Source organism: Grampus griseus (genome assembly GCF_964374135.1).
Source record: "Grampus griseus genome assembly, chromosome: 20".
NCBI lineage: Eukaryota > Metazoa > Chordata > Mammalia > Artiodactyla > Delphinidae > Grampus > Grampus griseus.
Window position 1 is genome coordinate 51,454,405 of NC_139014.1, and position 22,610 is coordinate 51,477,014.

The 22,610-nt window shown below is 47.4% G+C and overlaps 1 protein-coding gene across 1 annotated transcript in view; it reads right to left on the reverse strand.

Annotated features, from left to right (window-relative positions):
• Positions 1-22,610, reverse strand: part of NXN (nucleoredoxin) — a 141,128-nt gene that overhangs the window by 22,132 nt on the left and 96,386 nt on the right. Inside the window, exon 2 of the mRNA XM_082678341.1 lies at positions 724-841. Within this exon, the coding sequence (XP_082534467.1) occupies positions 724-841 (118 nt within the window). The remainder of the gene's footprint in view (positions 1-723; positions 842-22,610) is intronic.

A 22,610-nucleotide genomic window follows, 5' to 3' on the forward strand; every position in this document is an offset into this window, starting at 1 on the left:
TTTTACTGAGGACAATTCTTTGAAGCAGGTGAAATTTTTACTGGGAAAATTTGTGACCCGGGTTGAATCCTCCAATTGGATCAGTAAGTGAGGGACAGAAGAACTTGTAACACTTCTATGACTTTTATGACTCCAGTGCACAGGGTTGGGGGGCGGGGGTTGAGAGGAGGAGAGAAACAGGCCCTGGACAGCCTCTGAGCAGGGTGATGAGAGCCACCCAGGCACAGCCAGCCACCCGGCCAGTCAGCAAGACCAAGGCTTAGGATTTGAGCAGCCCCAAGAACTGAGGGGCCCCCACCGCCAGGCCAGCAGAGTAATGCAGAGATTGCGACTTTGCTACGGTAAAATTTTAATGAGAAAAAACCCCGGAACCACACAGCCTGCCTCTGATTGTGAAGGTGAGAGCTGCCGTTGAAACAGCACTAGGAGTCGGAATCTGGGCTCAAGCCGCTTCTCAATGGCCTCCTCAGCCCTCAAAGCTAAACTTCCTTTTTCAGATTCCATCTCCGCTGGCCCATGAACTAAAGCCCCCACGAGGGACATTCTGATCTCCGTAAAAATCTTAACCATGACCTGGAGAATACTGTAATTTCATCAAGACAATATTCTCTAGCCAAATAAACCCACACTCATCTATTTCCTTTATACACTCTCTACCAACAGGGAGGAGGGCAGGGCAGGGGGGTAGAGCAGGGAGTATGGGTGGACAAAGCAAGGTCTTACCCTCTGGGTCATCGCGGATCACCAGCAGCCCATTCCTGCACACGACCTTCCCGGTGGTGGCGTCTAAGAATATTAGTGATGGAATGTTGGAAATTCGATATTTGTTCCAAAGTTTAAGCTATAAGAAGAAAAGTAAAAGAAGGTGGTTAAATCCAAACCAGATTAATTGCAGAGTTCTTCGGAGCCTCCTGGGCCTCAGGGGTAGACAGGCTGGAAAACACGAAAGTACAGATTAAATGAATTACTGATTGAAAGCAGGGCTGGCTGGGCAAAAGGGGCAAGAGAAGCTACAATCCCACTTGTCCCTGCGGCCTGAGACAGTGGAGCGGACCCCAAGTCAGAGCCACACCCAGGCTCAAGTCGCAGCAGAGGCCGACGGAGAACCACACTCGCCCTGGGTGAGCTTTTCTCTCCTACCTCCCCCATGGGCACTGTCTCTAAGAAGCATGAACATGAAGATGGATCAGGCATCTTTCAGATACAGTCAGACCTCCACCAGGTGGTTAAGGCAGGAAGGGAGGCTTTTTATTGGTGCCTCTCCACCCTATCAGCAGGCAGGTGTTCGGCCGTGTCCCCTTGGCCCCAAGGGAGAAGGGACAAGGGCATTCCACAGATGACCAAGAGTTAAAATCGGCCCCTCTCCCCACTTCACCGGGTCCATGCACCGAAATATCGGTAGTCGCTCTACGTGTGTGCCACTCAGCCTGCAGACACTGGGGAAGCACGGTCCTCAGCCAGCCCCAGCCCTCATTTCCCTGTGCCACTTAAAACAATCCCCAGTCCTTGGCAGGTGCCTGCAGTCAGCTGTGCCAGCTGTCAGAGGGCCAGGGTCTGAGAGCCGAGGCTGAGAAAGTGTGAAGGCGACAGCCCAGGGCTAGGAGCCGAGTGTGTGCCGGCTCCTCTGTAAGCTCCTGGCCGTCTGGGTGGTGCTGGTCAGGTGGGCTGCTGAGAGCTCTGGAACTCAACTGCCAAGGCCAGAAAGTGACGTAAAGAAATGAAATGTTGAACTACCAATGCACCTCCAGAAAAGAAAGAAACGAGGGGAGATTGCAGGATGGCCCACTGGTGATTCAGCTGTGAGCCTCCCTTCCGGGGGCCTGGGGCCCAGACAGGAGGGGCTGGCCCTGTGGGCACTGGCACAATAGGGTATGGAGGTGTCGAGGGAAACAGGCATCAGAAATCCAGCTGCATAAAGCAGAGGAAAAGGCATGGGTGGCTGTGACCATTGTTTTTAACTCAGTCCCAAGCAGCCAGGGAGTTGGGCAGTGTATGTGCCAAGAAATGTGAGGCCTACCCAGCCTATGGAGACCTGGGTCTTGGCAGGAAGGGTTGCGGGACCCCATCTCTAACTGGGTGGGCCCCCCTTAGTGCTGCATGTTTTTCCCAGTCTCACGTTTCCATTGGGCTCCCCAAACCGGCCAGGACCTCAGATCAAGGGTGACTCTGCCCATCAAGTTTCCGGTGACCGATTTTGCACTATTCCCAAGAAACCCGATACAGGATTCAGATTAAACATTCTTAAGAGATTCAACAACAAAACAAGACCATCCTACCAGTGGGATTAGCTTTACAAGTTTGCTGGTACCAGGATCCAGCCAGGTTAAAAAAATAAAAAAAAAGTTGGGGTGGTGGGGGATTAAGTTATCAGATTTTCCTGATTTCAAAAGTAACTACTGGGGGGGAAAAGTAACTATTGGGAAAAATGGGAAACATAGCAAACCACAAAAACTGAGATAAAAATAACCCATGACTCATCACTTATGAAAGCTTAGACAATTTTATATTCCACCAATGGCAAATGAGAGCACCCGTTTCCTGGTACTCTCACCAACATTATCACTACCATTAGTTTTCCCAATTTGATAGGACAAAATGATGCTCATCTTTGTTGCTTATCATTCTTTTACTTACTGATGTTTAGGAGATACACATCTATCTCACTGTTATAAATACACTGTTTTTCCCAAGATATTTTTTTACAAGTGGTAAGTGCTGCAATTCATTGAACAGATATTAACTGAGCACCTACTATGTGCCAGCCCAAGGGACAAGAAAGAACAAGGCAGATGACGTGGCTGCCTTTGCAGAGCTTCTATTCTAGTGGGAGAGACAGACAATATAAGCAAGAATATATAGAGAAAAATAATTTCAGGCACTTGTAAGCAATAAAAAGAAGCCAGAGCAGGGTAAGAGCGAAGGCACACTGGGGGGAGTGGTACACGTTTTAGTGAGTGCTCTGGAAGGCATCTTTGAAGAAATGGCATCTGAGCACAGATAATGACATGAAACAAGTCACGTGCACATGGGGGGAGGCTGAATGGGAAAGGTGATAGTGGACGCAGCCAGACAGTCAGGGAGGGGAGCCACGATGAGGTCAGAAGGGCAGCCGTGGACCAGATCTTCAAGGCCCTGTAGACGTGTAAAAATAACGGAATTTTATTCTAAGCGTATAGTCAGACCTCCATATCCACAGGTCCCGCATCTGCAGATTCAACCAAGCGCAGATCAAAAATATTCGGGGGAGGGCTTCGCTAGTGGCACAGTGGTTGAGAGTCCGCCTGCCGATGCAGGGGACATGGGTTCGTGCCCCGGTCCGGGAAGATCCCACATGCCGCGGAGCGGCTGGGCCCGTGAGCCATGGCTGCTGAGCCTGCGCGTCTGGAGCCTGTGCTCCGCAACGGGAGAGGCCACAACAGTGAGAGGCCCGTGTACCACAAAAAAAATAAAAATAAAAATATTCGGGGGAAAAAAAATCAAGGAAGTTCTAAAATGCAAGGCTTGAATTTGCCAAGCGCAGGCAACTATTTACATAGCGTTTACATTGTAGGTATAACTATTTATGTTATATGTACACTGTATTAGGTATTGTAAGCACTCTAGAAAAGATCTGAAGTGTACAGGAGGATGTGTATAGGTGAGATGCAAATATCGTGCGATTTTATATAAGGGACTTGAGCATCCGCGGATTTTGGTATCTGTGAGGATCCTAGAGTCTTGGATGACCAGGTGAGGTCATCCAAGGAGAAGACACGGCTACAGAGGAAAAGGGACCCCAGGGGAGAGCCGGGTACCACCCACAGCAGGCTGAGGAGTGATGAGTGACACAGGAAAACAGGGAGACTCCAGTGTCCCAATAGGCAGGTGAGCAAAGTGTTTTGGAGAGGACAGTGTAGGCCACTGTGTCAAATGCCCTGAGATGTTGAATAAGATGAGGACAGAGAACTGACCAGTGGATGTGGCACCAATGGTCACATATGACCTTGATGGGGTCGGGGAGGAGTCAGCGCAGGGGTGAAGCTGACAGACACACTGGAATGAAGAGGGAAGGAGGGGGCACAGCTCTGTCCAGCACACATGCCTACAATGGGCCTGGGACCCAGACAAGTCCAAGTCGTCCCGACAACACGTGAAACATCAAGAGGAGAATAACACAAAGAAGAAACGTTATAAAAAGAGGAGAAAATAGCAGATAAGGGGCTGAGGTAGTGACTATAGGCAACTCTCTTTAAGAGTTTTGCTGTAAAGGAAGCAAAGAAATGGGATTGTAGCTGGAAAAATGAGGTCAGATGATGAGGTCAGAGGGAGGATATTTTAAAGATGGGAGACACTGTAATATATGCAACTGGGAATAATACAGAAGAGAAAGAAGAAAACTGATGAAAAGGAAAAGTGTAGAAGCAAAGTCCTTGAATAGGCAAAAAGGTGGGATCCAGGTCACAAATGGAAAGATGGAATTGTAAAAACAGCTAATTTTTAAATACACAGTCATTCCTCAGTATCCACAGGGGACTGGTTCCAAGACCTGCCGCAGGTACCAAAATCTTGGAATGCTCAAGGTGGCCCGCCATATTCTCGGTTCCACATCTGCAGATTCAACCAGCCACAGACAGTGCAGTACTATAGTATTTACTATGGAAAAAACACACCAAAACTGTGTATAAGTGACCCACACAGTTAAAACCCATGTTGTTCAAGGGTCAACTATACACATTTCAAAGTAGTTTTTTAGTCTGAATAAAAAATCATGCCATTTGTAAATAAAAACAACTTCATCTTATTTTTTCAATATTTATATTACTTATTTCCTTTTCTTGTAGAACTATTCTGGCTGGAATTTCCAGAACAATATTAAGTAGCGAGCATCCTTATCTTCTACCTGACTGTAGTGGATATCTGTAATATTTTACTATCATATGTAATATTAGCCATTGCGTTGAGACAGATATCCTTTAACATGTTCAACAAAACAGTCTTGAATATTACCCAGCCTGAAAAAGGAAGGGTATGCTACAATAAGGATGAACATTGTGGACATATGCTAAGTGAAATAAGCCTGTCACTGAAAGACAAATACTGTATGATTCCACTTAAATGAGGTACTTAGAGTAGTCAAAATCATAAAGACAGAAATTGTAATGGTAGTTGTCAGGGGGTGGGGGGATGGGAGAAAGAGTTACTATTCAATGGGTGTAGAGTTTCAGTTTTACAAAGATGAAAAGAGTTATGGGGATAGATGGTGGTGATGGTTGCACAACAATATGCATGAATATATTTAATACCACTGCAATGTACACTTAAAAATAGTTAAGATGGTAAATTTTATGTATGTCTATCTTACCACAATTTTTAAAAAATAGCCTTCCTTAACACTTTGAACAAAAGTTTTATCAGGAAAAGGGCTTCCCTGGTGGCACGGTGGTTGGGAGTCCGCCTGCCCATGCGGGGGTCCCGGGTTCGAGTTCTGGTCCGGGAGGATCCTGCATGCCACAGAGCAACCAGGCACGTGCACCACGGCTTCTGAGCCTGCACTCTAGAGCCCAAGAGCCACAACTACTGAGCCCGCGTACCACAGCTACTGAGGCCTGCGCGCCTGGAGCCCGTGCTCCGCAACAAGAGTGGTCCCTGCTCACCGCGGCTGGAGAGGGCCCGCGCACAGCAGCGAAGACCCAGCGCAGCCAAGGGTAAATAAATAAATAAAACAATGGATCTATTAAAAACAAAAAAAAAGTTTTATCAGGAATGGATGGTTACTTTAAGGTTATTCTTTTGACTTGTTGTGGTATATTTCATTAGTAACCACTCTACGGTTAAACCATCCTTGCCTTCATAGAAGAAATCTTCCCTGGTCACGTGTATTGTTAAGGGATCACTATAATCCTATCTCCCCAGGGACCTGGGACTCCCACAAGCAAATGGCATCTTGTAACAACAAGCTTTTTGGTAGCTAGTCTTTTTCCTAAAGGAAACTGCAGCCTGTGAGCTTTAAATATAAAGATGGCAGATGTAATGTGATTGTAATAGAGCGGTTTGAATGTAGGCACCCATACTATACTTGAAACATAAGCATGTGATTGGCTCTTGGCTAGATATTTTTCGAGGAATGGTGGCTTATGGTACCTGGGCAACATAGCCCCTAAATGCTGGGCCACTTATGGTATCTGGGCAACACAGCCCCTAAATGCTGGGCCACTCAGTGTGAGTCAGGACCATCCCCCAGCTGATGTCATAAAAGGAGGACCTGAGAATGAGGCCTGCTTAGTGTAGTACCTTTTAAGACTCTAAAAATAAAGGTGCTGTCCCCTCCCCCATAACAGATAAGGAAGAATTCAATTTTTTCTGGGTCCCTCATGTAAGCAGAAGGACTATAACACCCTCCCCTTGTCCTACCTCAGATCATCACAGATATTTCTTTTTTCCCAATATCCTCCTTAGAGAGGGAAGAAACTGTAGCCCCTGTGACCCTTATCTTCCTCCCTCCCTAGAGAGCCTCCCCTTTCTTTCCCCCTGGATCTCAAGGAAGACAGGAGGTCATGGCTGTGTTTTGTCCATTGTTGTTAGACCTTGTTTCCAAGTAAAGGCCCACTGGGTTAGTGGGAAAAAATTATGTTTCTAGACTCACATCTGACGCTGAAAAGTTGATCCTTCTGTAGACAAACATATCATGGCCTAATTTTATATGATAGTGATTTATTTAGGAAGTTAAATCATTCATCAGTGATTTACAGATTTGCTTGGGACTATCCATCTCAGGTTTTAGCATCCCGATTACTCTGCTCTGAAACTGCAGAAGGCATAAGAATGATCATTCCAGCCATGTCAATTTATGTTAGAAAAGTCACACAGGTCCGCTTTGACGATTCTTTTATGCCAACTGGAGATGAGCTTAAAGAAATGATCACCAAGATTCACTTCTGTGCCTTTAAGTGTGGCTGACACAACCATGTCTATTTATGTTAGAAAAGTCACACAGGTCCGCTTTGACGATTCTTTTATGCCAACTGGAGATGAGCTTAAACAAATGATCACCAAGATTCACTTCTGTGCCTTTAAGTGTGGCTGACATCTCAAGTCCACTAAAGGTTTTCAAAAAGGCGTCTTAAAACATTGGTTTCATAACCATTTTGGGGTCACAGACACTTTTGATGATAAAAGCTACATATAGATCCTTTCCCCAGAGGAAAATACACATGCACAAAAAAGTCTGTGTGTAATTTCATAGAGTTCGTGATTTCTGTGAAGCCAGATTATTGAACCTGACTCCAAGAGGTCTATGGATCCCAGAAAAAGACCCCCTTCTTTTAAGAGTGCACTTTAGTACATGGCTTAACCTTGATTCAACTGGGAGAACTATGATATGGCCCCATCTTTACTCTTGTCATGAAAAATCTAATAAAAATCAGCATTTACCTAAACTCGACGATGATGCAATGGTGAAGAGTCGGAGGTTAAAATCTCACTATACGCAGCCTCCATCTTCCCAAACTTATTCAGAGCTGGGTACCGCCGGTGGTCTCCAATTCATCCCTTTGCCTTCAGGATGGTGAAGATCAGAACCACCTGGGACAGAGCACTAATGCTGCTTATTTTTTAAGGATCCCTAGGAAATGAGCTCATAGTCTTTCCTGGTATGATATTAGAGCATTTAACCAGAGTCAGGAGCATAAGTGCTTCTACATTATCTCAAAGCTCTTCTTGGGAGGAAATAACGGTGGTGGAGGAAGCAAATGGGCTTCGGAGGGCCTGGGTTTCCATCCTGGCCCTGACATCTCAGTAGATGTCAGTAGGTGACACGGTACCAGACCTTGGGCAGGTCACGCGGGCTGGCCTAGCACGGTCATACCCACATCGCAGGATGCATACGGAACTTAAACGACGTAACGTTGTGTGGAGACACTCTGAAAACTAAAGCATTACACACATGAGACACATTATTAATATCTGAATCAAATTTATGCTTACTTCCCCCTTGTCTTGTCAGCATCCTTTTCAAAAAATGTTTTCCTGTCAACTCTATTTTAAAGTTAATCAATCAACTGCCTAGGCTGCATATAAAGCTCAGAAAACAGGGATTTCCTTCTGTAGCAAGTGGTCTTTTTGCCATAAGCACCTTCTACAAAACACGTACATATTCGGGGCCCAGTTTAATGTGGTCCGTTTGCCTTCCCCCCCCCACTTTCTTCCTCCCACCTCCCATTTTGGATTTCCAGATTTTAAAGAGGCGTCTGGATTTTTTTTCTTAAACTGACCCTGGATTTTGCTTTTCTCTCTTTTTAAGAGAACTCTGACCTCACGTCTGATTCTGGCTTGGAAGTGTGAAATACCATACAGTCTGCTACCAAGGAGCGTAGGAGGGAGAGGGGCCATGCCAGGCGGTTCCCATTCCAGCACCTGAAACTGGGAGGTGGATTGAAGGCAGGAGCTCCTTCCAGGTCACCAGGACAAAAACGGCTAACGGCTACTGAACAGGTTCGTTAGAAGGGCCATGCTGACAGGCACTGCTGCAGGTGGGAGAGACCCGGTAACTTTTATTTACATCCAATGCCTGCTCTCGCTCAAGTGACCATCCTGGCACAACGTCCACCCAGAGTTCATTTTGATGCCACGTCCCACCTCCTTTCATAGCTACCCAGAGGCCAGGCAACTCCGAGAGAATGCGTCCCAGCAAACGCCCAAAGCCTAGAATACAGAAGGCAAGGCAGCAAAGATGAAATAGACAGAAAGAGGAGACAATATTAGCTAGACTTGGCCAAAAGCAAAAAGGATGACAAACCGGGCTACCGGGTTACTTAAAAGTTCCCATTCCTCAGCCTGGTGGCAGGTTCTCGTTAGCGATCCCAAGGCTGCTGTAGGAGCCGTCATCCCAGGAGTGCCGACCAGAAATGCTTGTACAGTGACCCACCGAACAATGAAGCAAATATCCAAAGGGATGGGATTGGGGACTGGTAAACTGTAAAAATGCAGACTCTAAAGCTGAGCTAAGCGGAAACCCTGGTGGGATTAGTCAGCACCCACACATGCCACAGGGAAATTCAACCCGGCAATTTCTGAGAAGCCCCAGCTCCTGAGGGTGACACAGAATCTGCCTCTCATTCTGAGGACCGGGTCTTGCACTTGACTGGGGGTCTAAGTTTTTAATTTCTCAACAGCTGCTGAAAATCTGTGGGATCAAGCCAAAGCTGACATAGATGTAGGATTAATCAGCCAGCTCCTTGGCAAGGTTAGCCGGAACCTTCTCAGGCAGACCTTACTCCAGCCCTTCCACCGAAGGCTAACCACGGTCAACACCATCCTTTCTGGAAGCAGCGTGTGAAAACAGATCTTCAAAAGTGTCCCTACCCTTTCTAACCAAACATGACCAAAGCCCATGATATATGCAGTGTGAGAGGGAAATCCCCCCGTCCCACTGTCCAATGTCAAGGCGGTATATACACGCACTAGAGGTTACTCAGCACAGGTTCTGGAGCCCAGGTCTAACTCCGCTCAGGCCACTTATTAGTTGGTGACCTCAGGCAAGCTACCTAACTCCTCTCTTAGTTTTCTCACTTGCAAAATGGAGATAACAGTACTTACACCTCACTGGGCTGTTGTCAAGATTAGATGTGTCATATAATGTGCTTAGAATAGGGCCTGACCCAGGTTAGGTACTATATAAGTGTTAGCTGCTATTATTATTTTGTTGTTGTTGTTATCCCAGAACCATTCTAAATGCTCCAGCAGGCCCTTGTCCTCATATCCCCAGAGTTAAGACCAAGCCTTGCTTCTGAGGCAGGATTCCCAGTGTGTGATTTGGCCTGAGACTCCAATTTTCCAGCCTGGTACAGCGGTTGGCCAAGTACAGTGCTTGTGGCACATGTTATGTGTTCAGTAAATGATGGTGAGCAAATGGAGGAATGACAATGAAAGGAAGGAAGGGAGAGAGGAAACACGGTCGACGGGTCAGCCAGACTAGATGCCCAGCTACACAATCAAGTTCAGCCGTTTAAAGGGCTTCTTGATGACCAAGACTCTTCCTTGTTCCTTGGCAGACTTGGGGGCCCAGAAAGCTTTTTAAACTGCAGAATAAATTACCCAAAACAAGTGCTGGTGGAATTAAAGCTCTTATCCCTTTATCTAACAGTGTCTCTGATCCCTTCCCTTCCCCAGCTCTCCTCTGTCTGGAGGCAACACAGAGAATGGGCCAGTGAGATCAAGGAAGAGGAACGAGTGGACTGGGCCGGGCTGATCGGAACCTGCACCAGCTTATGAGAAATCAAAGCCCTCCCAGGGGAGCAGCTCTGAAACTAGATTAACAATCAATTTCCCCTTCACTACAGCTGTTTTAGAAAGAGGACCTGTGCCCTAAGGGTCGTTGAGCGTGAGGTTTACAAAATAACATGTCCTCGCTGCTTCCTGCAGACAAAGGCACCAGGCCTGAAATACACCACACGCTCTCCTTCTGGGTCCATCTCTGCTACTCCAGGCTGCAGTAAAAGAAAAAGACAAGACTAGGTAGGAGGGATGTTATAAATTTACTCTTCATTTCCCCAAATCTCAGAATAGTAAGTTTTCTAGCTGATTTACAGCTGACCTAGCCGGGCTGCGCAATCCAGCAGAGATGCAGCAGGTGTGATTCACTGACAGCAATAATCGAAGTGCCACAGGGGACATGAAGGGTGTGAGACACCAGGCCTGCCTTCAGGAGCCTTACGGTTTAGAAGTGCAAAATGGTAAACATGGTCAATGTTATATCTATTTTACCACACGCACAGAAGTGGAGCTATAACTACTTCTGTGCAGGCATAACACGCGGTAACTGCCAGGAAAACTGAGCAGAAAGGGCCAGAAGGAAGCCTGGCTCCATCTTAGTTCAATGAACGTGCCAGGAACGGCTCTGTGTGTTCAATCAAACACGCTTACTGTTTCAAACATCCTCCATAAAACCACTGTGATTCCATGCAGGGGCAGCCCCAAGAAGCAACAGCAGCTCAGGGCTGAGTGTGGTCCTTGTCGGTCACTCAAATCTTTAGTCAGTACTTCTATCAGAAGGCAGTATAGGTAAAATGGTTAAGAACATGGTTCTGGAGCAGACTGCCTGGGTTCAAATCGCAACTCTGCTACATCCCTGCTGGGTGACGTGGGGCAAGTTACTTCACTTCTCTGAGCCTCTATTTCCTCATGAGTAAAGTGAGGATAATAACAATACCTGCTCCACGTTGTTGTTGCTAGAATGAACTGGATTACTATACGTATAAGGCTTAGAACACTGCCCGGTACACAGTAAGTGTTCGATAAATGTCAGAAATGATGATGAGGCCTGAAGAGGACACTGCCATTTCTCCTTGACCCTAAGTGGAGAAATGCGCTGACCCCTCTAACCCCCATCAAGCATCCATGTCAGCTGCAGGTTACATTCTGGCGGAGGCGGGGATGTGGGAAATGACTACTTAGGCCTTGTGCAATGTGGGACACCTGCAGACACAGGAACCAGGCCAGGAGACAAGCCTACAGAGTAAGTGCTGGGTACTCCCCGCCTGGTGCTGTGGGGACTTGTTAAGCTCTTAAGAGCCTCACTTTGCTCTGCAAGGTATTCTTTTACAACAGGAGCCACTCTGCCGCTAGTATGAGGTGGAGGATCTGATACGCTGCTTCTTCCTTTTATCTCTTTATCCGAGAGACGTCTGTCCTTGTCAGCAGCCAGCCTTCCAGCACACACCTCACTGGCTGACAGCAAGCTCTGCTTCTGTCTTCACTTGTGGCTCCGAAGTACTGTCAAAGCCCTGCCGGTTCCCAGCATGAGGGGCGCGTACTATGCTTCTATTAGGTCCAACACAGAACCACCACTGCCCCTTCATCCTTCCTCCGAGCAGACTGCTGTGTTCTGGGGGCCTCCAGATCCTCACTGCATGAACGCGGGAGGGAAGCACACGTAGCCGCTGAGAGCACAGGCTCTGGGGGCAGATGGCCTGGAATCCTGGCTCTGCCCCTCAGGCAAATTAACACAGCAGCCCCCCAGCCTCACTTTCTTCAATGACAAAATGGTCCCATGGTACCTACTGGGTTGGCCAAGAAGTTCGGGTTTTTCCATAAGATGTGACGGGAAAACGCCGAATGAACTTTTTGGCCAGCCCAATACTTCCTAAGGTTACCATGAGGATAAATAAGACATATGACGTGCTTAGTAAACACTCACATGAGAACGCTTCTAATGTGTGTCCTTCCAGAGTCTATGGGTAGAGAATACGAAGAAGTCTCTTGATGAAAGGCCATCTAGGGCAATGGGCCCTGCACATAATCAAACTGCAAGGGCACTTACTAAGCAGTGTTTGAAAAATGGTGACCAGGACATCACAGGGCCACTGGCCCCTGCCAGGGCTGGGACCCAGAATAATCCACACAAATAAATACAGAAGAGATTACAAGAGGCCTCCTGCCAGAAGGTAAGCAGATGGGCTCTGATGAAGGAAGGGAGAGCAGAGGAGGATCTGCTTCCCCAGCAGCGGCTCTGGGAGGGGCAAAAGCTCCCCTTCTTCGTGGAAATGCAGATACTTTCCAGACCAGCATCCAGTCCACGGATGCTCCTTCCTGCTAACAGGGGTGCGGCAGAACAACTAAGAAATGGCCACTAATTCTAACCACGACCACCTGAGACGAAAGGGACGGATGGTGTCCATGCTAGTGGACACGAGAAGCTTGAACATTAAAAAGTGGTGTTTCATGTGGCTAGGAGGCCTGGGCCTGGCTGCCAGCACTGGCAGTGGGCTGCAGCTTTGCGACTCTGGTGACAAAGCCACAGTGGGTTCCTATGAACGCAGCTGCATCCCGTCTGCAACCAGCAGTCCAGAAGGAGCCGACATGTTCTAAGACACGGAGGCCACGGCCTCCGTCCGCTTTCCCTCCTTCCTTCCTGGGAGTCACTCACCAGGCAACTTTGCTACTAAAGGTCCTTTCAGAAAACTGCACCTTCGGACTGGCTTCAATCAACAACAAGAAAAAATTAATGAGATAAGAAATAATGCCCACAAATATAAAGACAAAAAACGTAAATGTTTTCTTCTTACCCTTTCAAAAGTGCTAAAATGCAAAATATTTCTTAATCCCTCACCTCGGGCTTGGAGAGTCCTGTTCTCCGAATATTTGGAACCTGGTCCCATTTGCAACTCCAATTAAAGAGGTTCGTTGACTGTGCCACACAACTTCCTGTCCTAATGAGTCAACAGGCCAGGAGATGAGCAGTTGCTGGGATCACAAAGGGACATATGGCTGCCAAGTTCTTTCTGGCCGTCACCAAAGACAGAGGAGAGGCTGCTCTGTTTCCCTGTGCTGCAGTTTTCACAAGCTGACAGAGGGATTTCCTAGAGGCCCATCTGGTATAAAAGCCTCTACTGGGCAGAGTGGCTTGGAACAGTAAGCGGGTGGCTAGTAATAACATATGCCATCAAGGGGGCATATGGGGGATGGCCGATTCAGGGGACGCGGGTTCGCGCCCTGGTCCGGGAAGATCCCACATGCCGCTGAGCGGCTGGGCCCGTGAGCCATGGCCGCTGAGCCTGCGCGTCCGGAGCCTGTGCTCCGCAGCGGAAGAGGCCGCAACAGTGAGAGGCCCGCGTACCGCAAAAAAAAAAAAAAAAAAAAAAAAAAGAAAGAATAACTAAAGAAAGGGTTGGGAGTTTTCAGAGGAGAGAGGACAAGGAGCCAGAACCACTCTGGAATTGGAGAGACCACGTCGCAGCTCCCAAGGCACTCACTTCTGGGGGGGATCGGGTTTCTGTGGCTTGTGCCATTGTGGATCCCTCTTCTGATATTATCGGGAAAGTTTGCCCACATTCACCCTGAGCAGTGTGTTTTCACTGGAACACTGGGATCTTGGGTCTGCCACCTCCTTTGAGAGACGTGTCACCATACAAGTTCAACCCAGAATGTTTAAGTTCATACCAAAGAGAAATAAATTCTGAGGGTCTGCACACCCGGTTTTTATAGGGCCCATAAGGTTAAAACAAAACAAAAAGGTAAGACAGGAACCCAAGGAATAAGGACTGTGGGGAAGGAAGACTGCTGTTCCTTGCAGAGTTGGGGATTCTGCTGGAGGGAGTTGCTTGTCAGAGTAGTGGTATCTCCCACGTTCCCCCCTCCCGAGCCAGAAAATGGTAGATGCCATCAATTCATACCCACTCCCCCCTGCCCACCCCCACCCCGGCCCCAACCAATCCATCCCTCACAGTTCAATATAAAATGTAAGGCCATCAAATTTGGGAACTGGCTATAGCTGATAAAGGGACTTTTGCACAAAAAAAAAAAAAAAAAAAAAAAAAAAAAAATGCCAGCAAGGTTTTGTTTTCATTTAAATTTAAAAAAATAAAAACCCAGGGACTTCCCTGGCGGTCCAGTGGTTAGGACTCTGCGCTTCCACTGCAGGGGGCATGGGTTTGATCCCTGGTCGGGGAACTAAGATACTGCAAACTGCGCATGGTGTGGCTAAATAAATACAATTAAAATCCATACTAAGAAAACTTCTTCATCTGAAAACAGACCTTCCCCCAGGAGACGGTGTTAGTGCAGGTTCCTGAGGGAGGAGAACAGAGCTCCCCCAGCCTCCTCAGTTCTCCATGACCTTGGAGCTCCAAGCTCTGATTTTCCACTAACTCTCAGACTCAGCACTTGAATGACATGTCCAGCATGGACTTACTGCACACGATAGAACCCCTAGGGCCAAGGAACCACAGTGAAAAGATCCAATGAGAAAGAGAGGGAGATTTCACAAACTATGGGAACAAGGGAATTTAAGGATGTGACGTGATCCAGCAAGTCAATAGCAAAAGAGAATTCCACCCTTCTAGAATCCTCCTGTGTTCATCCTTCCAGGGCTCAAAACCACCTTGTGTCTCCTCCATCTGATGAGTCCCTCCAGGAGACTAAATCTTACGCTGCTTTTGCATCTTCAGTGCTGTGCACCTGGTAGGTATTCAATACATCATGATGACGATGATGATGACAACGACGACGACGATGGTGATGTTCAGGCCAAGAAAGTATGTTTACTAGCTTCTCACATTTGACTCTACAGATGCGGCATGAAAAATAAGCAAGTTGGTATTTCGCTCTCACACATTCATCATGGTTCCTAAACAGCTACTAAATAAGTTCTTATCCAAAAAACAAATCAGGCAAATAGGCTCAAAACTTTCTGCAGCTTCCAGTAGATTAGGAATGCGATTGCGTAACACCTCCTAACCCAAATGCTGTAAATTACAAGTCAGCGGGGTGAGCATTTCCATGTCCTCTCTCCAAATGAAAATAGGGACCGGAAGTATGGTTTGTGAGAATTTCAGCGATGTTTATCGTTTCAGCACCACCCATACCTGCTCCACCGTGAGGCCATCAGCAGAGTACTTCTTTCAATTTCCTACCTGACTGTTATTTCATCAAGTTTTTTTTTTTTTTTTTTTTGCCCTGGCTTCACAGAAAGCTCTGTTTCTTGGCAGAACTTTCTGAGTGCCCAGTTAAACCCCTTGTTATCACTTTCCTGCTTCAGGAAGTCCCCACGGAGCCCCAGCCAAATGACAAGGGGAGGAAAGGAAACATTTACAATGATGTGAGAAATTCTCAGTCTGGAAAAAAAGATCAAAGAGGATAGTCATAAGGGCCCTTTCTGCATGGAGCCGGGCACATGAAGGTCAGCCATAAATTGGACTGGATTGGTCCATGATGGGAACAACATTACCTCGCTGGGAACCCAGCAAGCCAGGCTCCTCCAGAGCTCTGAAACCAGGGTCAGCCATGCTGCTACGTGCTTTGGACCAGCAGTGTCCCCAGCAAAAGGAATCGCATCCTATACGAAGAAGCTATGCTCGCCATGCGCCAAGATGCCTTTATGTAGAAATGGATTGTGTGGCCTGCATTGTTCCCCTCCGCCAGCTCTTGAAATGAAAGGGTTCCACGGCACAATGAAATAAATAACAGCAGGGAGAGAGAAAGAGGGAGGTAAATTGTTTGGAAAGCAGAAGACGGGGTGGAAAAGATGAAATTCAAGACAGATGTGTGAGAGCTGCAAACATATGTCCTTGAATTTATGCATCCAAGTGATTCATGTAGAATAAGTAAGAAAGAGCTACATACCCAATATAGAAATAAATATGGGAGTCAGTGCAGAACAAAGTATTACAGCCCCCCATTCTTACAAAGAAAGATCCGTTTCCATCTCTCTTTCTGCTAAATAAAGCTGTTATAAAACAGGGCAAGTGAAGGAACTGAGATGAAATTATTAATTAAGCCAAGGGTCTCTGTCACTCTCAGCAGGATGTCAACCACTACCAATTTATTTCCAGTGACTGAATGTTGATTTCTTACCACCGAAAGGTACTGCTGCTGCTTGCTTTAACTGCAGCCGCATTTTAGAAAACAGGAGTATTTGCCAAGTTAATGTCTGACCATTAAGGAAAAAAATCAAGCAGGAAATTTAGATGGGTGTTTCCACAGAAACACAGAAGTCTAAGACATTGGCCGGAAAGACATTTTTACAATGCAGTATTAGTGTGTGTTGTTTAACTTCTAAACAGCTAACTCTAAGAGGCCACCACACAATTGGTTCCAAATGCCTCATTCTGAGAAAAAATACAGGCGGCCTGCCCCGTTGGTTAAAGGCTCTCGGTTTGAGACTTCAGAGGGTAACAAGAAAGAGGAAAACGGCATGAAGGCCCCGGCTGGTTGCGAGATGTCCTGGAGAAATGGGGTCGAAGCAGCGTCACACAATGTGACACAGGGGGTGGGGAAGTGGCTGAGTTTACAGAGATGTCAAGTGTCACGCTCGGCAGAACATTAGGCCTCCACCCCGCACGGGCCTCGGCGCTCATTCAACGATAGACATTAAGTGAGTGTCCAAAACCTACCAAGTATTTGTGCCAGATGTCGTGGGACCATAGAGATTGAGGACAAAGGTCCCCACCTTCAAGGGAGGAGAGGAGCCTGCTCGCTATTTGGATGCTCCACCTGGGATGCCAGTCCCTGCCCCCCACACACCCCCATCGTCCCCATCGTGAGGACCCTGGGGACATGTCTGCTCCCCGGGTGCCGGCCTCAGGCCACAGGTGACTGCAGCAAGCGTGGACACTTGATCTGAGACCAACCTGTGGACACTTGATCTGAGACCAATTCTACTCTCTCCTGGGAACTTAGAAATTGAATACAAAGTTCAGTTCAGTAAGGGCAGGGCAGGGCTCCCCAACCAGTGATCTATAAAGAGGTTAAAGGAGGGCGCCATACTGATCCTCTCAGCCCTTGGGGCAGCTGGGTCTCCACCCCACCCCCCAAGTCCTAGGCCTCTGGTGACAACCTGCCCTGTCCCTTTATCCCAGAAGACACACAACGATCATTTTCTAAGTGTGGCAGGGATGTGACAAAGGTGAAGTACTGATTAGGCGACAGTGGAGGTGGGGACGAAATCTCATGTAAAATGGAGACAGGAGTAGCCTTGCTGGACCAGGGACAAGAAGGAAATGACACAGTCCTACAGCCCCCTATCCTCCCAAAGAAACAGATGGGACAGCGAGGAAGACAGACACTAGAGAGTCAGGGACCGAGAAGCAAATGAGAGAAACTACACGGCAGGGAGAGACACCCGTTTCTGAAATCCCATCCTGGTCCCGCCGCATCCCAGCTGAACCCTACTTCCTGAATCTGGATGCCCGTGTGATTAACAACTGTATTCTGAGAGCCTCCCCCAACCTACTGATGCCAGCTTGAGCAAATTTCTGTTCTTTGTAAACAACTCCTAACTAAGACAGATGTGGGGATATGCGTGCTCGGAGGGCCCCTGTATACCACGGAGTCCTCACCGCTCCAAAGCCCGGAGAAAGAAAAGCAAAATTACATTATGCTCTTAACCCTTTCCAATCTCTTTCTCATCTAAACTTCTTCTGTTGCCCCCACAGGATCCTGGGACCCTGGGGAGGAAACTCCTCCCTGTGCCAGGGATGCAGAGATGGGAGCAAGATGACTCACCTACGATGACACAGCAAATCAGTACCAGGGCCTCTGCTCTCTGCCAGCCACCAACTTAAAATACAGTACTCCTTACACACGAGCCTAAAATACTACATGCAGATGGGAGAAAAACTGGCCTGCCTCTCTGACTTGTGGGTCTAAGGGAAGGTGGCCATGGTGGTCAAACTGTCACAAACTTGCAGAGAAGAGGCCTTTTTTTGGTGGTTTTTTTTTTTTTATATATCTTTGCAGATCTCTTTATTTTTAAAAATTTTATTTTATTATTTTTAATTGAAGTATATAAATTTATTTTTCCTTTGGGAAAAGCAACAAGTTACATACAATGAAGTATGTTTTTAATTGAAAATATTTATTTATATTTTTTTAGTTCCCAAGGAGAGGGTGGCTCTCCCGCCAGGAAGGTTCTTCATTCTCTTTGGCTCCAGAAGACACTGCCCTGAGATAAGTCAGGAGGTTGAAGGAAGCCTGAGGGTTTCCTCTACAGATAAGATGAGTGGCTACTTTTAACCCGCCCCCCCCCACACTCCGTGTAGTCTACATTCCGCAGGTGTAACAGCACGTGTGGCATTCAGGAGCAGACACAGCAAGTCTTTACCAACTTTCATTCTCCAAATCCAGCTCAGTGAGGGGCGGCCCTCTGTGGACACTCCCAGGCCAAGTACCTTCTTGTGGGCCAATTCCAGAAGCCACCGGTGCCGCAGAACCAAAATGGACAGAGTGTGTAAAGTTTCTGAGGTTGTGACTGGGCTGACTTTCTCCTCCAGGACGTAAATGTCCCAGTGAACCAGACCTTGAATATGCCACTAATCACTTGCTTAGGAAACGTAAACTGCTGAGGCCTTCTGAATAGAAACCACACACAAATTGATTCCCCAGGAGTGCGGACTTTCTGGGACATGCAGACCACTTTCAAGAGCACAATAATCCTGTCGACCTTTAGCAGAACCGAACTGTTAAATGTCAACAAGTTACAGACGGGGTTCCAGACCACCCAGAGAATCATCTGCGTCCAAGAACAGGCAAATTCAGTCAAGAGACCGGGTTCCCGTGCCCTCGAGCTCTGTTCTTTGCTCGCAACAAAGAAGACCCCGTGCTCCCCGGGCTGAAGCGAAGGAGGCCAGGACAAAGGGTGAGGCCCAGCTCCTCTGAGAGCAGCTCTGGCTACAGACAGCAGGAAAAGGCCCAGAGAGCAGGGGACAGCGCAAGCAGGGGAGCTGAGGGTCACAGAAGAGTGTGTAGTTCCCCGTGTCCCCCAGTCACCACGAAGGGCAGGCTGAGAGAGCAGAGGGAAGTCGGCCAGGCCGGCCAGGTTAGCTCACTTCTCTGACTGTTCTTGCCTCACAGGGTTGCTGTGAGGATTAAACGAGATGGAAAATCCAGATGGCTCCTTCCAGGCCCATACTTCCCAAATTCAGTTGTTCACATATATCATTTACAGTTTGTATCCCTAACTCTCTTATTTACTTAGTTTGCTTTAAATAAGCCTTTTATGTAAGGAAAAAAATATTTTTATTTTGAAAGGAAATTTGATATTGCTGCTGTAAACAGAAAACCAGTACCGCTTACCATAAATACAGGGTAAGAGTCAAAATAAAAAGAACGAAGGCCAAACGATTATTAAATTGGACCTGGACCCTGTTGCCTGCAAAAGGCTCTGAGGTCTGCTTTCTCTGTTGAAAAGGAGACGAGCAAGTGTTCCAGAGCTTTAAAGAAGGGGTGCACATCAAGACTTCCTCCTGATATAACCAGAGACTTGAAATAGAGAATGGAAAAAAACATGATATAGTTTAACCAACGGCTCCGATCCCAGTAAGAGCCCTGCCACCTCAAATTCCTCAGGGCCAGTGCCAGCGGAGGTAGCAGCGAGAAGGGGGATGAGAATCCGGTGGGCTCGGCTTACCCCTGCATGCCAGCCGAGGCCCCAGAGTCTCCAGAAAGCTCTTCGTCAGGAGGAAACCCTGCTGGCTCGGTCTGAGCTTTCCTGCCGTCTGGGAGCATCACGATGACTTCTTCCCACAGGCCCTAGCAGGGAGAACCCGCCTTGGCCATGGCCAGTGACGTCTCCGTCAAGGAACCTCATAAAACTCACCTTGACCAGGAAGCTGGCAAGGTTCCCCTGAACACTTGGGGTTACACTCATGCCAAACCTAGGTGCATCCACCCTTATGAAGGAGGCCTGGAGTTTAGCAAACATTGCACATTGGAGGGAAAGAGCATCCCCCAACGTTTAATACAGTATTTCCCCAGATGACCTGCATCAGAATCCCCTGGGGTGATATAGGTTTGGGGGCCCCACCTCTGAACCACTGAGTCTGGCTCTCTGGGGATGAGATGCAAACATGTAACTTTTAAGGACGCTCCCAGGTAACACTTATGCCCACTGAAGTTTGAGTCCCTCTGCCTGTACTGCCCTCCAACTTCCCCGGTTATTTCTTATTCATCCTGGGGATCTTGGATCAAACATCACTTCCTCAGGGGAGCCCAGGGGCCCCTCTCACCCCCCCAACAAGTCTAGACCAGGTTCCCCATGATACGTCCAAGCCCTGGTGCACTTCCTTCATAGCCCCGATTTTCATTATCTATTTTGTGTGGCTTGTCGAATCATGTCTATCTTCCCAGCTGGCCTGCAGAGCTCCGTGAGGGCAGGGCTGACCATGGAGCCCCCAGCGTCCAGCATTGTTCCTGGCACAGAGTAGGCACACACTAAAAATATTTGTTGATTAAATGAACGAATCTGGAATCCCTGTTTCCAATTCTCATTTCCCACCCTACCTCACTCTTCTCACTAAGGTTTTTCAGATCCTTGAAAGTCATAGCAGGTCCTGGGAAGGGGGGGGGCTGTTGCTGAGATCTTTTAAATGATTCCATCTGCTCGCCCGAGTAGAGTTTTAAAAGTTAAAAATTTTTCATACACTGACATATAGTAATAGGAGCGGCTGAAAGCCTTCACACAGTGGCCCCTGCTCTTCTCAGCCCTTGCGTCTCCTGGGTCCCACCATGTCCTAACAAGACAGCTATGCCCAAGGTTACAGGCAGAGGAAGGGCATCACTTTCTATGCAATCCAAAATACCTTCCCTAAGGCTAACAAAAAATGGACTGCTCCCCTAGAATCAATTTATCCCGTAAGTTCTATTCATGAATAAGTTTGCTGAAAAGTTTTGTTTGAATTAGCACAACTCTCTCTGAAAATATGCCCCAGAAGGAAGCAACCATCTCATTCTTCAACAAGTATAGACACGGCCCCATCAGATCCACCTCCAGTTCTGGCAGCCAAATACCCACAAGTGTTTAGTTCTGCCATGGGATATATAGAATAAATTAAGTTTAGGGGGGAGAAATCATAAAACAAGTCTCTAAGTCTAAAGACGCTGTGTACCTTGGCAAGGGGAATGAATGTGCTACAACAAATCCTATCCCCTGTGCCAGAGAACTCAATCAAAACCAGCAGAAAACGATTCCTGTCATATGAGACAAGCTACTCGACAGCAGTCCCCGAGGGGAGATGGAGATAAGGGGGTCCAATCTAGCCTTGCATCTGCCAAAATTCTTTTCCATGATGGCTGAAGAAAGAAAAGGCCTAAAACCCTACATAAGAGGAGGCAGACATTTGAAAGTCAAGGCATTTGTAGGCACAAAACAAACACTAAACCCCTCAGGAAAGCTTTCTCACTGTGGTCTTTACCTCTGGGATTCTAACTGGATGTGATCCAGCAAGAGAAGAATCTTAAGTCGTTGTGGAGCATGTGCTCTAGGCTGGGATCCTACCGGGTCTTCAAGCTTGGCTCCACTGGTAGTGCTAAGCACTTGTCTTTCACTAGAAACTCCAATTTCCATGGCTGAGCCTGCCCTGCCATCTGGATGGCCAAGTTCACCTGGACCAAGGTAAACCTAAGCTAATTATTCTAGAAGGCCCAGCCATATCACCCGCAGTAAAGTGAGACTGACTCATCCCCAGCAAACGAGACAACACAGAGTACCGATTAGTTACTTTGCTTAATAAGTCAGGGTTTCTCAGGCCGATATTTTATACGAGGGGCAGGCTACCTCACACCCCTGTTATACCTTTTACCATTCTGTGGAGAAATCTACCAGAAACATCAGATTATCTGTGGCTTTGAGGGGTCTCTGCTTCTTCAGACAGGAAAAAGGTCATAGGCCAAGGGCGTGAACTCAACTCTGGGCTATGGAGGCTCATTGAGAACCTGTACTGTAATAGTTCAAGAGTCACTATCAGAAATGTTTCCTGGGGGAGCAGTTTCACCAGATTAGAACAGGTTTCCATTCATTCTGGCTTCCTTCTCTTCTTTGCAACTTGTTCTTTTTTGGCCGCACCACAGCTTGCGGGATCTTAGTTCCCTGACCAGGGATGGAACCCACGCTGTAGGCAGTGTAAGCTCAGAGTCGTAACCACTGGACCATCAGAGAATTCCCTGCAACTTGTTCTTAGTGATCTAATAAGTGATAGCACTTTCGGATGAGCCGGGTACATGCCATCTCCAGAACAAAAACCGCAGAAGCCTTCTTCTACCATCTGTAATGCCAGTTTCTCATCTCCGATGGACACATGACTTTGCTAATTCACTGTTGTCAGAACTATTCAAAAGCTAAAGTTGTTATTTTTGGAAGACAC